We start from the raw sequence: 16,089 nt of genomic DNA on the forward strand, positions 1-16,089 counted from the left end.
ATTATATATTGTAGTAACAGCTGTGCTAGAAAGAAAAGAGATGGGGGAGGGAGGACGGGGCAAAATACAGAATTAGAATTCAAATAATAATCCATTACCTTGATTCTTATAGGAGGGAAGTATAAAAAACCAGTTTATTCATTAAAAGATCAGTTTATATATTATACATTATTAAAATAAAGTATTGTGAGTGTATTAACTAGTGAGATAAATATGTAAATGATAAGAATGGAATACTTTAATCTTAAATAAGAAATAACTTTTCATCCACTGTACTACCAATAAAGATTACCAATAACAGGCCACATTCTCCTTTATTGACTGAATAAATGATATATTAAAACTTACAAAGGTGATACAGTGTCAAGTCTGGAGTCAGTATGATTCATTTTCATGAGTTAAAATTTGGGCCTCAGATACTAGCTGTGTGATTTTGGTCAAGTCACTTAACCCTGTTTGCCTCAATTTTCTCATCTGTAAAATGATCTAGAAAAGAAAATAGCAAAATGCTTTAGCATCTTTACCAAGAAAACCCCAAATGGGATCAAAAAGTCAAAGTAAAAGCAATTGAACAAAAAAATCTTGCAACAAACTATCACACCTCAAATGAATTTGGTGGGTCTCTTGATACTCATTTATTATGTTCAGTTCTACCAATGAGAAAAATTATTAGCAAATTCCCAGATGGAACAGATTATATTATTCTAGGGACAGTGACATAGCTTTAATCCCAGATTTCAAAAATGCAAACTCGACATCCTAGCTTCCTTTCAGATCTGTGTTCTCCATGTCAAAAAATACATTCCTGGTATCTTCAAGGTTCCTTTCAAACAATATTTTGTGATTCTGTGATATACCTTATATTGTATTTTTCTGAAACTGTAATTATAGGAAAGCAACCCTATATAATATCACTCCAGGATCTTAACAGCATTTTCATCCAATCAAGCATTTATTAGCTGCCTATTCTGTGTACAGGTACTATTCTGTATGCTCAGGAAACATATAAAAAAGGATCCCCAAAGAGTTTGCTTTGTAACAGAAAGTAAACAAATACAGAAGGAAAAAACAATGAATGCAAAATAAATATTGCTGAAGGTATTCACAAGTTATTTTGAAAACATAGTCTTTTGTCTTCTGGAAGAACACAAGAAAAACAAGAGGATTTTTTAATTTCTTTTAAAAAATAATAGCTTTTTATTTTCAAAATACATGCAAAGACAATTTTCAACATTCACCCTTGCAAAACCTTCTAAATTTTTCTATCTCCTTTCCCCCACCCTTCTTCCCTAGACAGAAATCCAATATAGGTTAAACACGTGCAATTCTTCTATACATATTTCCATATTTATCATGCCGCACAAGAAAAATCAGATCAAAAAAGGAAAAAAAAATAGAAAGAATAAAAAAAGCAAACAACAATATATAAGATGGAAATACAATGTTGTGATTCACATTCAGCCTCATAGTCCTCTCTCTAGGTGCAGATAGCTCTCTCCATCACAAGTCTATTGGAATTGACCTCAATCACCTCGTTGTTGAAAAGAAGCACATCCATCAGAATTGGACATTGTATAATCTTCTTGTTGCTGTGTTCCACTTTCTCTTGGTTCTATTCACTTTACTTAGCATCAGTTCATGTGAGTCTCTCCAGAAAGAGGGAACTTCTAGTCAGTGATGAATTCAGAAAGGGTGAATCCTGGAAAGTGGATCTGACAGGAATCCAGGTCTTGCAGCCTTTATTTTGTCACTTCTTGTTGAGGATGTTTTCAACACATTAATAAATCCCAATCTCTTTGCTCATCTTCTTTGGTTACTGGTGAAAATGAAATGAAATATGTAATATAAAAGTGCTTTGGGAATTATAATAGTATGTGCAAGTGTTCTCTGAAGTGTTGGTTGTTTTGTTTTTTTGCAAGGCAGTTGGGGTTAAGTGGCTTGCCCAGGGTCATACAGGTAGGAGGTGTTTGAACTCAGGACCTCCTGACTCCTAGACTGTTGCTCTATCTGCTGCACCACCTAGCTGCCCCTAATATGTACAAATGTAGATTGTTATGCTAAATAAACACAGGCTGTCTCTGATTCCAGATCAATAAAGTGTGACGGCCCTATTTCAAAAATTTTTAATGATTTAAATGAGACAAATGAGATAGTATATTTTAAATGACAAATTTTAATGATAAATGAGATAGTATATTTAATTTTACCACTAAAGAATTAAAAGATTTTTCTCCACTAACTTGAGGCCAATTTTAAAATTCATTTCGGATCATAAAAAAGTAGTAAAAGTTATTGCTAACATGTTTGACATTTATTGGATTGCTTGTCATCTTGGGGAGGGAGCGGGTGGAGAGGAAGAAAAGTTTGGAGCACAGGGTTTTGTAGGGGTAAATGTTGAAAATTGTGCGTGTGTTTTGAGTGAGGTAGCAGAACCTTCAATTAAAAACAATAGAAGAGAAAACAATTTACGCTACCTTTCCCTTTCAGAATCAGCTGTCATTAAGAAAAGGTACAAAGGCCTTTATCCACCCTTGTCCAGCCTGCTGTGCTAGTTACTAGAATCTGAGAAATATAAGCTGTACTCCCTCCAGCCACACCTTGGGTACCAAGGGCAGGGTTTCTATTATGAGTGAATTGTAAACAAGATTACCTGCTAACTATATTCATCTTTGTCCCTACGATTTGCTGAAGGTCTCTTTTCCATCTAGATCTTGAAGAGAGAATGGCCACATTCCTGATTGCAACTTTTACCATATTAGTTTCTGGTGTTTATGGCACTGTCTTCCCCAGAGAGCAAACTTGGTTTCAAGGGGTCTTCTTGTCCTCGATGTGTCCCCTCAACATTAGCATGAACACCATGTATGGTATCATGTTTGATGCAGGGAGCACTGGAACTCGAATTCATGTTTACACCTTTGTGCAGAAAATGCCAGGTGAGTGTTGCTTTTGTCTGCTTTTTTTGTCTAGTTTGCTATTGTCCTTGCCAGAAATTTAAAGTAGGGTGTGAGTCAGACTTGAATTATATCTTATGGCTGCTGGAGGATGATTTCTTCTGGGAATATTTTAGATTATAGCCCTATATCTGGAGCTGATTGTGATATTCAGAGGACAAGAGCTGGACCACCTGAATTTGAAATGCATTCAGAAGGCACAGTTATAATCTGATTTCACTGAAGGTGTATTATACTCCAGGTTTCATAGAATCTGGAAGGAAATGCTTTGTCTTAAAACTTAAGGATATCTTCTGATTTGTCACAGTATTACTTAGGAAAATGGGTTTATACTGTTACATTTTAAAGGGGTGTCTAGTGCTTAACAACAGAAATAGAAGTTGGAGAAGCAATTTGAGGGAATAACAAATTAGTGAGAGGCAGCAGTGGGTCAAGATGATTATAGAAAGAGAAAATTTCTGAAAATTAGTGGGAAGATAAGATTATATGGTGGTTCAAAGACTAACTTGAAGGAGACATTCATTCTGTTTGGGATCAACTAACTCTCATCCAATTTGTGTTTTTTAGAACATCCTCCAACATTGGAAGGGGAAATCTTTGATTCAATTAAGCCAGGTCTTTCTGCCTTTGCAGATCAACCAAAGCAGGTAAAGCACTTTTCTGGGTACATGTGGAATCTGAATACTTCCCAGTTTTACAAAGACCATTGCTGATTGAGTCCCACATATCTTGGTTTTCATTTTTCAGTTAGTCTGTTAGGACATTATTTCCACACTGTAAATAAACTCCATAGAATTTAGGCAGGGTTTGCATGACAGGCTAGGAGGAAAACAAAGTCCTTCTGAAAGTCAAAACTGCCTTTATAACTCCTGTTTGATATATTAAGATTAAAGTCATTGGTTTAATTTTAGTAGCTAAAAATAGATATACTTATCAAAGACATAAAGACATGTTGAAACATGGATGACCATGTGAGCCCAAGTAAATGAAAGTCATTTGAATCAACAAATGATAGAGCTTGAAGATCCCATGAAGACCCCCTTGTCCAGCTCTTTCATTTTATAAATGAAGAAACTGAAGACCAGAGACTTACCCTGCAAAACTGAGCTGGGCAACAACAGAGCCAGAATTCTGATGTCCTGGTTGGCCACTCCCAGGCAGTGTTGATTTATTGAAATTCCATGGAGGGAGGGAGTAGAGAGAATAGAGAAATTGGCATCATTTATATATTCATTTTTGAAAGCAGGCACATACAATTGTCAGAGTCTGCATTCAAATCAAGTATGACAAGGCAAGAATTTTAACCCTTTTAAGATTTCTTAACAAAAATAAGCATATCTAAGTAGTCTCCAAATTCTATGTAAAACAAAATTTGATATTTAAGATCTTTGAATTTGGAGAAGTCACATCCCAGAAGACAACCTTAGGACAGAAGCACAGTTTATATGGTTCAATTGAAATGACGCTGAACTCAGGTCCCTGTTTCAGCTGTGCCACTCTCATCTTCATGACTTAACCTCTCTGGGCTGCAGTTTCATAATATATAAAAACAGAAGAATGAATCAGAATAGAATTATTTCTTAGGTCCTCCTTATGTGGTTCTAAGTGAGAGGAGGCTACATTTTTCTGGTTCAAAAGGAGGTAGCCAGAGTCATAGCAGGATATTTGGGGAAAAGACCTGGATCAGTAATGCCGTACTGGAGAAGTTGCCAGAAAAGTAACAGGTGTTATAAGCTACTGTATCAGAAGCCATTTTAACAGCAGAAAAACAGATTTGTGTTGTTACTAATGATAAAAAGAAAAGTAATAATCATGATCGAGGTTGTTTAAAGTGTAGCATCCTAGCAAAGAAAAAAATTATTTTTTTCTTGTGTTCTCCCTCTCCAAATGTTCCTAGTTCTACATTTATTTCATCCTACTTCATTAGCCCATATTCTCAAACTAGAGTCATATTAGTGCCTCAACTCTGATGGCTAGACAAGAAGCCAGTCCCAGCCAATGGATCCTCACATTCTATTGACTAAGTTTCTCTTTTGCAGGGTGCTGAGACTGTTCGAAGACTTTTGGAAGTAGCCAAAGAATCAGTCCCCCCGAGTCACTGGAGAAGGACCCCAGTGGTATTAAAAGCTACCGCAGGACTTAGGCTCTTGCCAGATCACAAAGCCCAGGCTCTCCTTTTGGAAGTAATTGCTGAAACCCTTTTTTCTTGAGCAGTTGTCTCAGACCTCTAAAGTTGTTGCTCTTTTTACTATACCTTTGCAAACAAATTTGACAATCTTTCCAATGCCTAATTTTATAATTGTTAACATCATTTTATACTTCAAGAATTTAAGTTTGTTACTCTGGGTACTCACTCTTCCAGTGATACAGATTGCAGTACCCTATAGATTAGGCCATGTTCTAGTCTTTAAAATGTACGGTGTGGCTTATTATAAAGAACCTTCATGAAATGACCCTTTTTTTTCCCACTCAAAGAGATAGTATTGATTTGTCTAACTCCTTCTCTTGGGGAGAATAAGTCTCATTAAATTCAGTCCTTTGGGGGGAAAAAGGAGCTTGTTTTCTGAGTCTATTAGTATGCATACATGTTATGTGGATTGGTTTGGTTCAGGAAATCAAAATTTCTGTCCTATTAGGTAAGAGAAATCTTCAAAAAATCACCTTTCCTGGTCCCAGAAGACAGTGTTAGCATCATGGATGGATCTTATGAAGGTATGGAGAAGTGTGGGTGCATATTCTAAGAAAAGAGAGACAGTTATAGAAAAAAGTAATATGATTGGAAAGAATCATGATAGGGATTTAAAAAGGAAGAAATTAGTTAATTGGAAAAACTTGAAGGAAAAAGAGAATATAGGGAAGGGAAAATTGGGGAAAGTGGCAGGTGAATGGAGTATGCAGTTAGGAAATTAAAATTGGCATACAATGGGGGAAGGGAGAAAATAAAATATATTCTGGATTCTAATAATTTTGTTTTATTTTAGGAATATTAGCCTGGGTTACTGTGAATTTTCTAACAGGTAATAAGTTCCACCATTCATCTTAAGATTCCAACTGGTTCTCTACCTTGGTTCCCACCAATCTGGTAGCAGGTGAAAATTATTTTCTTTGTCTCATCTGGAGTTTATAGTTAGTATTCTCCTTGGGTCAGTGATGGTTTTGACAAGAATCTCTTGCCCTATGTTTAATTGCTACTTTCTGCTTCCATCATATACTTACAGATTATTTTCCATCATGGCTTCCCAGTTTTAAGTTTTTAGCACCATGAATAGAAAGTTCACTAGTTGATTAAGTATAGAAAGTACTTTTCAATGATAAGAGAAAGGAGGATGTAAGAAGCAAGCAGTTTGGGGGGGCAGCTCATATTAGTTGTTCAGAGTAAGATGTTATCTGCAGGTCAATTGCATGGTCAAAACCCAAAGACTGTTGGAACTCTCGACTTGGGAGGGGCTTCCACCCAAATCACATTCCTGCCCCAGTTTAAGGTGAGTAGTTTTAATTACAGCTCATTTTTATTATTACCATTTACAGATTTGCTTTAGGGCCAAGTAGGGATAGACCTGTCTTGAGCAGCTTAATCTTCAGATATTCCTAAATCAGAACATGAGTCCCTAGAGGAAGTGATTGAGTTAGATCTATTATAGCTGAGCTTGCCATAGTCACCCTCCCTCTTCAGGACTTTTAGTTGCTCTTGTCCCTTATCATAGAAGATGTAGTTTAGCCTGTTGCTGCCACCTGATTTAGTAACCCTACTTGGTCAATATTAAACATTGATTTTTCCCCCCACTTTTTTGATTTATAGAAAACCCTGGAACAAACCCCCAGTGACTATCTCACGTCCTTTGAGATGTTCAACAGCACGTATGAGCTCTACACACATAGGTGAAGAAGGTGACAAGGGTAGAATAGTTTTATGTATCTCACATTTGTATAATTTCCTTAAAGTTTCATTATACTTTCATACCTATTTCATTTGATCAGCTTCAAGAAATGTGTTGGAGGGTTGTTATTTTTTCTTTATTCATTTCCTTCTTGCTTAATGTATTATGTCTTTATTCAGCCTATGAACTGTAATCCAAGATGCTTCTTAGTAAAATCAGAGAATTCAAAGAGGATAACTGTCTTGTCCTCACAAATGCATAACAGTTGGCTCATTAGGAAAGAAATAAAGTTCTTTGAGAATGATCCTTCAATATTTACTGCCCTGTAGTATGAGCTGGCTATCCATTAAAGCATTCAACTTGATTAAGAAACCAGAATTAGAGTCCATAGTAAGGTAAGAGCTAGAATGATTTTTTTTAAAACTTTGAGTCATAAGTGAGATCTGTGGAATTATTATCATCTTTTGGCTGGCATGTGAATGGCATTTATTAGAGAAAAAGTAAGAAAAGTTCTTGCTGCATATTCCTAAAAACAAGTCATGCAAGAACTTTCATCACTGGCTAACTGTTTCAAAGACTGATTATCCAGAAGTGGTTAATCATCCACAGAAACTAAACTTCTTGCTTTCTCCAAAAATAAAGAGCCAGAAACCATGTTGATGAGGAAAAGTACTATCATTCTCTTTGTTGGATAATTTGAGGGAAAACAGTTGATTCAAAAGAATTCTGTGGAGAAAGAGATAGGACAATAGAGATGAATTTGGCAACTTTTGTTTTCATTTCTTTGGCAGTTACTTAGGATTTGGACTAAAAGCTGCTAGACTTGCAACCCTGGGAGCCCTGGATACAGAAGGTTTGATTGGATCCCATTGCTGTATTGGGGATGGTTAGAATGAGACACATATATAACTTTCTTGAGATCACCCATCTTTTCAATCATCTGTCCTGAATGGATAACTGTTGGGTTGGCATTTGGAAGTGTATGCAGTGTATACTATTGCCCTGGAAGTGTATCCTATTTCCCTGACTAGTCTGTTTCATGATAGTCATTAATGTAACTAAACCTGGTCATAATGTCTTCAAAGTCCCTCCTTAATATTACCCAATGTAATGTTCAGGCTAGTTTTCTGGAGGTCCTTCAGACGGGCCTTAGTCTTTAGGTGGAGAAGTGATGAAGGCAGGAGGCAGGAGTTCATGGACAGCACTATGTTACAGGTGAGAGAGACAATGCAGTAAACTCAGAATGTTCCCCAGTCCAGCTCCAGTTTCTTTTGGGTAGTGATGAAAGGACTAATAGGAGTAGAGAGCCAACAGCCTTTTTTTGTGAAATGTAAAAGCCATTTTCCCTCCACCTTTTCCTCTACTGTCTTACTCATAACTCCTTTGGTTTCCTTTTAGTTGTTGATGGACAGACATTCCGAAGTTCCTGTCTACCCAAGTGGTTGGAGGCAGAATGGGATTTTGGGGGAGTGAAATATCAATATGGTGGCAGACAGGAAGGTGAACATGACTTTTGGTAAAATAACATCTATTCCAGAAGCCCTCTAGGACTTGTATTTGTCTTTGCTATAAGAACCAATCTCTTGTCCTTTAGAGAGATGTATCAAACTGCAGGACCTCACTGTAGACACATTTTATTGTCTCTCACAATATGCCCAACCTAAGGCCCCAGTGAATAAAACTATTGCCATTCTGTGCCCCATTTTATTTCCAGAATAAACACTGTTTTGAGTAGTTGTATATTTTCTAGGTATAGTATCAGTAAGGTATCAGTACTCAGCAAAATAAAACCTTAACAACATATATTGTGGTTACATGTCAGATTGAAAGTGTAGGAAGATTGGATCATATTAAATGTTTTCTTTAATACAGGGGAATAGAATTAATTGAATATTTGAAATGAGCATCTGCCAAATCCTTGGATTTATCAAAGAGAAATTATATATCTTCTAGTTTTAAGAGCGACAAAATTCTCTGGGGAAGTACTCCAAGTATTTAAGCAGAAATACCATGAAATATGTAGTTCTAGAAACAGCAGTTGGAGTTTAGTTGTGTCCACAGTTCTGAGATATGGAACAAGAAAGTATTATAAAGAAACTTTCTGTGGAAGACAGCTACAAAAATCCTCTATATTCTGTTACCTTATACTTTGCTATCACAAAATGTTCCCCAAATATGGCCCAAACTTTATTGCCTCTACGTCTTTGCTATTACCTTTCCCTTGACTTTTTTCCACCTAATTTACTTCTAAGGCCAAGTTCAAATGTCACTACCTTCTGGAAGCCTTTCCTGTGTGCACTCCAACATAGCTCTTTTTTTCCTTTGTAAAAACATATTGATTTTGTTCTTTTTTTAAAAAGCTTTTTATTTTTGAAACATATGCATGGATAATTTTTTAATATTGACTCTTGCAAAATCTTGTGTTCCAATTTCCCCTCTTTTTCCCCACTCTCTCCCTTAGATGACAAATAATCCAAAATATGTTAAACATGGTAAAAAATATATGTAAATAGGCATATATGTAAAAATAGGCATACATACTTATACAATTACCTTGCTGCACAAGAAAAATCAGATCAAAAAGGGAAAAAAATGAGAAAAAATAAAATTCAAGCAAACAACAAAAGAAGTGAAAATGCTATGTTGTGGTCTACACTCAGTTGCCACAGTCCTCTCTCTGGGTGTAGATGGCTCTCTTCCATCACTGAACAAATGGAAATGGTTTGAATCATCTCATTGTTGAAGAGAGCCATGTCCATCAAAATTGATCCTCATATAATCTTGTTGCCATGTATAATGATCACCTGGTTCTGCTCATTTCCCTTAGCATCAGTTCATGTAAGTCTCTCCAGGCCTCTCTGAAATCATCCTGCCAGTCATTTCTTGCAGAACAATAATATTCCATAACATTTATATACTATAACTTAGTTATTCTCCAATTGATGGGCATCCTCTCAGTTTCCAGTTTCTTGCCACTTTACAAAAAGGGCTGCCACAAACATTTTTGCACATGTCATACCTATCTTAAAGCACTTTCATATTCTATCTTGTAGTTATTTGCATGTGTCTCTTCCTACTTGCTGCCTTACTAATATCTTCTTATCTTCTGAATCTCCAAGTACAGTGCCTCATACACAAACATTGAATAGAGACAGATGTTGAATTGGTCTTCAACTGTCCTCTTAGCCCTCATCCCCCACCTTCTTTCTGCTTCCTCCCCATCAGCTTCCTCAGGTCTTATCACCCTATCTTCACCTTCTCTTTAAACTTACTCTTATGTCTCTTTATCCTGGCAGGGGAGATAGGGTTTGAGGCCTGCTATTCTGAAGTACTCCGAGTGGTTCGAGGAAAACTTCACCAGCCAGATGAGATCCGCAAGAGCTCCTTCTATGCCTTTTCTTATTACTATGATAGAGCTGTTGACACGGACATGATTGGTAAGTCCACCTCAAATATCAGTCCTAAGATAAATGTAGGGAGGCAAGGAAAGAAATTTTTCACAATGCTTTTTTTGGGTATGTGTTTCATTTTTCTCATGCAACCAAATATGGGAACATGATCTGAAGAACTCTGGGTGCCTCACAAGAGCCTCACCAAGGCTCTTTCCTGTATATGGTCTCTTTCCTCTCAATTATGTTTCTCTTCCATTCAGATTATGAAAAGGGAGGCATTTTAAAAGTGCAAGACTTTGAAAAAAAAGCCAGGGAAGGTAAGTGACATCATAAGACACCTTAAAGAAACTTTAGGGAAAAAACAAACTCAGCTACTAAATATTATAGAGCATTTCAGCCCTTTGTTCTTTCTCCAGAAGACAAATTTTCTCTGTGTATGAGTTTTTTCAAAGGTTTATGAGATGCATATAAGCTTATAAGAAAACTTATAAAGTTTGTAACCTAAGTTTATAAGGCAGTCTGGAGAAGCATATATGATTGTGCAGAAGAAAAGCACTTTTAGTTCTTTCTGCTTATTTGAGCAGAATACTCAACCTCCTTTATCTATCACAGGAAGGGGTTTGAGCTGGGTAATAGATAAGATCCCTTCTAGTTCTAAAATGTTGGGCCTACAACATACAAAAAAAAATAAAATAAAATAAAAACTAACCTTAATACAGCTGGTGAAGAATGTCAGTGTTGTTATAAAGCATCACTACATTTGATACTAAATATAGAACTTGTCATACCAGGGTCCTTCTTAACCACTAAAAATATCCATGCTCTTTTCAGATGGTTTCAAAATAGAACCATTAAGTTGCCCGGTTGTTTCCTCCAAGGCCAGGCAGCATTAGTAACAAATGAGAAATTTAGAATTAAGTCTCCAGAACTCTTCATTTGGAGGTATTTAGCAATCAAACTAGCATCTGTAGTGGATAGGATTGTAGCAGTGTGATTAACAGCAGTTAGTCTCGATTCTCTGAGATGTCACAGGTTTGCTTAGTCATACAGGTTAAAATTCTAACCCAGCAGTTTTGGTGAATTTTGATTTTATATACGAGGAGGAATGGGGAATGTTGGAAGAAGGGAAGTTACTTTTTGAATGCAGGTTTTATGGACCATCTTTAGTTTAATTCCAAGTGAAGCATTAAGAAATTTAATTACAAGTGCTTTGGTAAATGTAATAAAAACGTACCCTTACAGTGTTAGAAGAAAAGTTAAATTTCTTATTTTATTAGCTGTACGAGTAGTATTAATAACTTTTTTCTTGTCTAGTGTGTGATAACTTGGAAAATTTCACTTCCGGCAGTCCATTCCTGTGTATGGATCTCAGTTACATAACAGCCTTATTAAAAGATGGCTTTGGGTTCATGGACAGCACCATGTTACAGGTGAGAGAGACAATGCAATAAACTCAGAATGTTCCCCAGACCAGCTCCAGTTTCTTTTGGGTAGTGTTGAAAGGACTAATAGTAGTAGAGAGCCAACAGCCTTTCTGGTAATCAGAGCTGGCCAAACTATGCGGCAGATTAAAATTTGTTTTCCATTTTTCAGTCTCCTTTTCCCTCCTTAGAAAGCCCTTCTCCCAATTGCCAATTCCTATCTATCATGTCACAGAATAAAGTTAATATAATTATATTCATACCAAAGTGCTACTGATTTAATGTTATTTCCTTTAAGAAAATAGTTACATTTGATTAGCTTAACACAGAGAAATTTAATACTTAAATTAGCATAAATTCTTTAATAGTGAAATTTCAGGCATCTGGAAAAATGATATTTTGAGGGAAGTAGGTGTCCCTCCTGAACTCTTTAAACCATGTCATATAAAGTTACAAGAACATATGAGTAGTTCTTCAGTAGCAGTATTATCCCAAGTAATAGTATTTGAGTCCAATTACAATTACATCAGATCTTTCTACTTTAATCCATGGCTGTCTCTGTAATGACAGAGACAGCTGTGAAGTTAGAAGACCCAGATTTGAGTTCTAGTGATTAATTTTTTAGCAATAGCATTTGAGGAAGATCATCTACTGAAGGGTTTAAATTTGCATAATTATAGGAAATACCTGTCAGACCTTTAGACTTTTGAAATGTTAATAACTAACACATTATGTTCATACATAAGAACATAGTATTAACATTAACAGATCATTGATATAAGAATTTTATTCATTTCTATCTCTGCTAGGATCCATTTTTCTTTATAAATTATATTGTGGCAGAATTTGGACTTATTCCTAGGGGCCATTTTAGTTTGGACACACTTCCTAGAGTATAAGTCCAAGCCACTTGTAGACAATAATTTCTTTACAAGATGCCTGGAGGGGCTGGTTGATATTTGGACCTCTCTAGAGTGTTGGGGCTATTTTAGATTTGCCTTTTATGGATTTTACACAGAACCACAGTCCTACCTTTACTAAGAAGTGAATCCAAACCCTATGACAGCCTCAAAATTGACATCTTTATGTGCCAGACAGTATCAGAAGCAAAGCAGCTTCCAAGAGCAGACAGACAGTGGCCATTTGCTCTGGCTTTTCAGCATATTATAATTCAATTGGATTTCATCAATGGAGAATTAGCACTTGTGTTAAATTTGCCGACTGGAAATAGGAAGAAAATGCTTGGACTTTTTTTTCTTCTTTCCATAGCTCACAAAGAAAGTGAATAACATAGAGACTGGCTGGGCCCTGGGTGCTACCTTTCATCTACTACAATCTCTAGACCTTTCCCACTGAGACCCAAGTACTTCCTACAGGAACTACACTTGCCAGTGACCTTTCCAGAAGGAGTGACAGCCCATTCACATTGCTGAATGAGTCTACAATACGATGGACCACAGCCAAGCAGCTAGCTCTTTGGGGAGCTAGAGAAATTAATAGATAGGATTTGACCTAGACCCTTATGATTTCTGTTTAATTAATTATACACATTTAATGTGAGCTGTCACTTGACCTCTCTGAATGTTTGGAGCCATTACTAGAGTCTTGAGCATTTGAGCCTCTTTCTGTGTTGTGAAAAGCACATCAGCCAAAAAGGGTAAGTTAGGAATTTTACCCTTGGGTTGGGCTCCCAGAAACAAACCCGGAAAGTCAACTCTACATGCCCAGCAGTCTTCAGAATTAAATTCTGGACAACTACGTGGGACCAAAGAAAACTAAGGAAAAATGATTCATTTATAATCTTATAACATGTTCAACAACAATTTGTTTGGAAGGGGCTTTTTTTTTTTTTGTAAACTGGCTGGGGGGGGGGGGGGGGGGAGAAGGGGAAGCCCCTAACTTTTTTTTTTTTTTAAATCTCCTACTTATCAATGAATGGCTTTCAATCTGAAATCATGTATGGTCCTGCCCATTAGAACTCTGTTAACAGCCTCTATCCAAGCAGAGTGCCTTGTGTCAGCCATTCTAAATCTTAGTGAGAATGGAGAATTCCCTGTGATAAGTCTCATGAGCCATCTCGCGATTTTCTCCAATATGTGCAGTGCAATATTTAGAAATGCAGAAATTGTATTCCCCCTGGCTGTGCCTATCACCTGATTATTCATAGATGTTGATTGTTCATTCCAAAGAAAAGCTTAGCAGTGCACCAAGGATAGATTGTTCTTTTGTTTCATCACTTTTAAGCTGGATACTTTCTAACGGGTATAGTTGGTCCACCCAACCTAATATTTTGTTGCCAACAGCAGTTTTAAAGGACATGCTGTCAGATATTGTCTTCCTTAAAGTTAATCTTAAAGATTAGGGATGCTCCAGCTTCTCTTAGTGGATAGGCTCCTATGATGCACATATTGGAGCAAGCCTTTTTAAAAAATCTGTATTTTCCATCTGTACCAGTGCTTGGGGTAGGTAAAAATCTCTCCACTGTCTCAGCTCCAAAATTCTAAGATTCTACATGCTTGTTACCTAAACTTACCTCACAATGTTTTAAGAGATAGTATTTCCATGTATGTTGAACAAGCTTGTATATTCACCTCACGTACAGCATTTCGTATTTTTATAGATTTTAATCATGTCTCTTCCCAATCTTTTTAGTCTTTCATATGCCAGTTATTTTGGTTGCCCCTCTCTAGTTCTTTTATATTTAATCAGGTCTTTTTTTGAGGTGTGGCAGCTGCCTCAAGTATTACAAGGATAGACATCCTATAGTTTTAATGGAAGGATAGGACAAAAAAAAAAAATCACACTTTAAAAACTTTTTAGTACGTTTTTTGGTGAAGTTCAACATTGTTTACCTTTTTGACTACAGCAACACATTAGGGTTAGCATTCTCAGGGAGCAATCTTTATTAGCTTCCAAGTCATTACAACCCATTTATGGGGAGTAAATTCAGATGCTAAGACCTCGATTTTTCAGTTTGAACTGTTTATCCAAAAGTGCATTACCATATGCTTGTCTGCATTAAAAATCTTATCAGCAACATCTCTGTCCATTAAGGTCTTCATCTATAATAGCTATTTAAAATTTGCAAACTGCTTTCCATATATTCTCATTTCATCTGTAGTTGCTTCCTATCTAAAGAGCTTATCTTCTGCTAAAGAGCAAACTTAGAGATTACACTGTGTACTTCTGGATCACTTATAAAGACGCTAAAACAAATACTACCAGCAATCCCTAATTTCCCTTTTCTCCCTGTTCCCCCCAATTTCTCCATTTAGAAAATTTTCTCACACTGATTCAATTTTCAAATCAGAAAATCATTCCTAAATCCCAGAATTACTCATTTGTTTTAGTGGTGTTTGGCAGATGACTCAAATCCATTGGTTCCTTTGTATGCCATGATACTAGATGTATTTTGAGAGAAGTTGTGTGGTTCAATCCTTCAGCCGTCTTGTGACTTTTTGTGACCTTGTGGACACTTCATGCTCTTGTCCATGAAGTTTTCTTGGCAGAGACTAGAGTGGGTGGTCATTTCCTTCTCCAGTGGATTAAGGCAAGCAGAGGTTAACTTACTTACCCAGAGCCACGCAGCTAGTGTATATCTAATACTGGATTTGAAACCAGGTCTTGGCTCCAGGTCCAGTGCTCCATCCACTGAGCCATCTAGCAGCCATTGGGGAGGAAGGAGCAGAGTAAGCAAGTAAAGGGGAACTCATAGGTGAAATGTTAAGTAGATTTAACATGACTTTTTTTCTGCAGAAATCAAGTTGCCTTTCCCCTTGATTCATTTTGCCTTTCAGTAATGTCTGCCAGTTTGTCCAACATGTAAGTGAGATCACTAGCCATCCTTGTATTCTCTCTAGCATCCTAATGAACAATTCATAATTTAGTTATCCAATACAATGATAGAAGTCATCTGTAACAGTATATTCTGCATTTTGGCCACCAATTCTGAAGTTCATTCTTGTTTTCAAAATTCATAATGATGCTACTAGATCCCAGTGCTTCATCCTATGTTGGTTTTGTCATTCTTAGAACATGCTGAGCTATGGAATCAAGCACCTTCAACCTATTCTTTTCAAAGAACAATAGTAATAGTAATTCTCCTTATAATACCCCAAAATTCAGTCTTTCATCTATCCTCACTGATTCAATAAGCATTGATCATACCTCTACTGTGTACTGCTGTTTTAATGCACCATGAAAGCTGCTAAAGGAGATAAAAGGTAAGACAGTTTCTGCCCTTAAGGAGCTTAAAATATAATAGAAGTGATAAGATGTATATTAAATATAATGCAAATTAGAATATAATGAATGAATTTAGTGTGGAGATGAGAATCTTCACACTTTCTAAGCCCTACAATCATTAAAGGAATCCCACTGATTCTTTAGCTAGTTTCTTCCATTGATATATTTAAACAATTCCCTTTTTATTGGTTTGGAGCTCTTG

The 16,089-nt window shown here is 36.5% G+C and overlaps 1 protein-coding gene across 3 annotated transcripts in view; it reads left to right on the plus strand.

Moving 5' to 3' along the window:
- The window catches only part of ENTPD5 (ectonucleoside triphosphate diphosphohydrolase 5 (inactive)), a 31,370-nt gene extending 18,211 nt beyond the window's left edge, over positions 1 to 13,159 (plus strand). For 2 of the 3 annotated variants that reach the window (XM_031952540.1, XM_012548106.3), the window contains exons 2-14: positions 2,709 to 2,933; positions 3,519 to 3,598; positions 4,991 to 5,134; positions 5,588 to 5,663; positions 5,933 to 5,968; positions 6,345 to 6,433; positions 6,751 to 6,830; positions 7,621 to 7,682; positions 8,228 to 8,329; positions 10,126 to 10,266; positions 10,482 to 10,538; positions 11,536 to 11,651; positions 12,912 to 13,159. In XM_031952540.1, the coding sequence (XP_031808400.1) occupies positions 2,723 to 2,933; positions 3,519 to 3,598; positions 4,991 to 5,134; positions 5,588 to 5,663; positions 5,933 to 5,968; positions 6,345 to 6,433; positions 6,751 to 6,830; positions 7,621 to 7,682; positions 8,228 to 8,329; positions 10,126 to 10,266; positions 10,482 to 10,538; positions 11,536 to 11,651; positions 12,912 to 12,998 (1,281 nt within the window). In that variant the 5' untranslated portion in view covers positions 2,709 to 2,722 and the 3' untranslated portion in view covers positions 12,999 to 13,159. Of the gene's footprint in view, positions 1 to 2,691; positions 2,934 to 3,518; positions 3,599 to 4,990; positions 5,135 to 5,587; positions 5,664 to 5,932; positions 5,969 to 6,344; positions 6,434 to 6,750; positions 6,831 to 7,620; positions 7,683 to 8,227; positions 8,330 to 10,125; positions 10,267 to 10,481; positions 10,539 to 11,535; positions 11,652 to 12,911 lie in introns of all 3 variants that reach the window. The other variant, XM_031952539.1, reaches the window with a different exon arrangement.
- The last annotated feature ends 2,930 nt before the right edge of the window (positions 13,160 to 16,089 follow it).

Source organism: Sarcophilus harrisii, chromosome 2, assembly GCF_902635505.1.
Source record: "Sarcophilus harrisii chromosome 2, mSarHar1.11, whole genome shotgun sequence".
Taxonomy (NCBI): domain Eukaryota; kingdom Metazoa; phylum Chordata; class Mammalia; order Dasyuromorphia; family Dasyuridae; genus Sarcophilus; species Sarcophilus harrisii.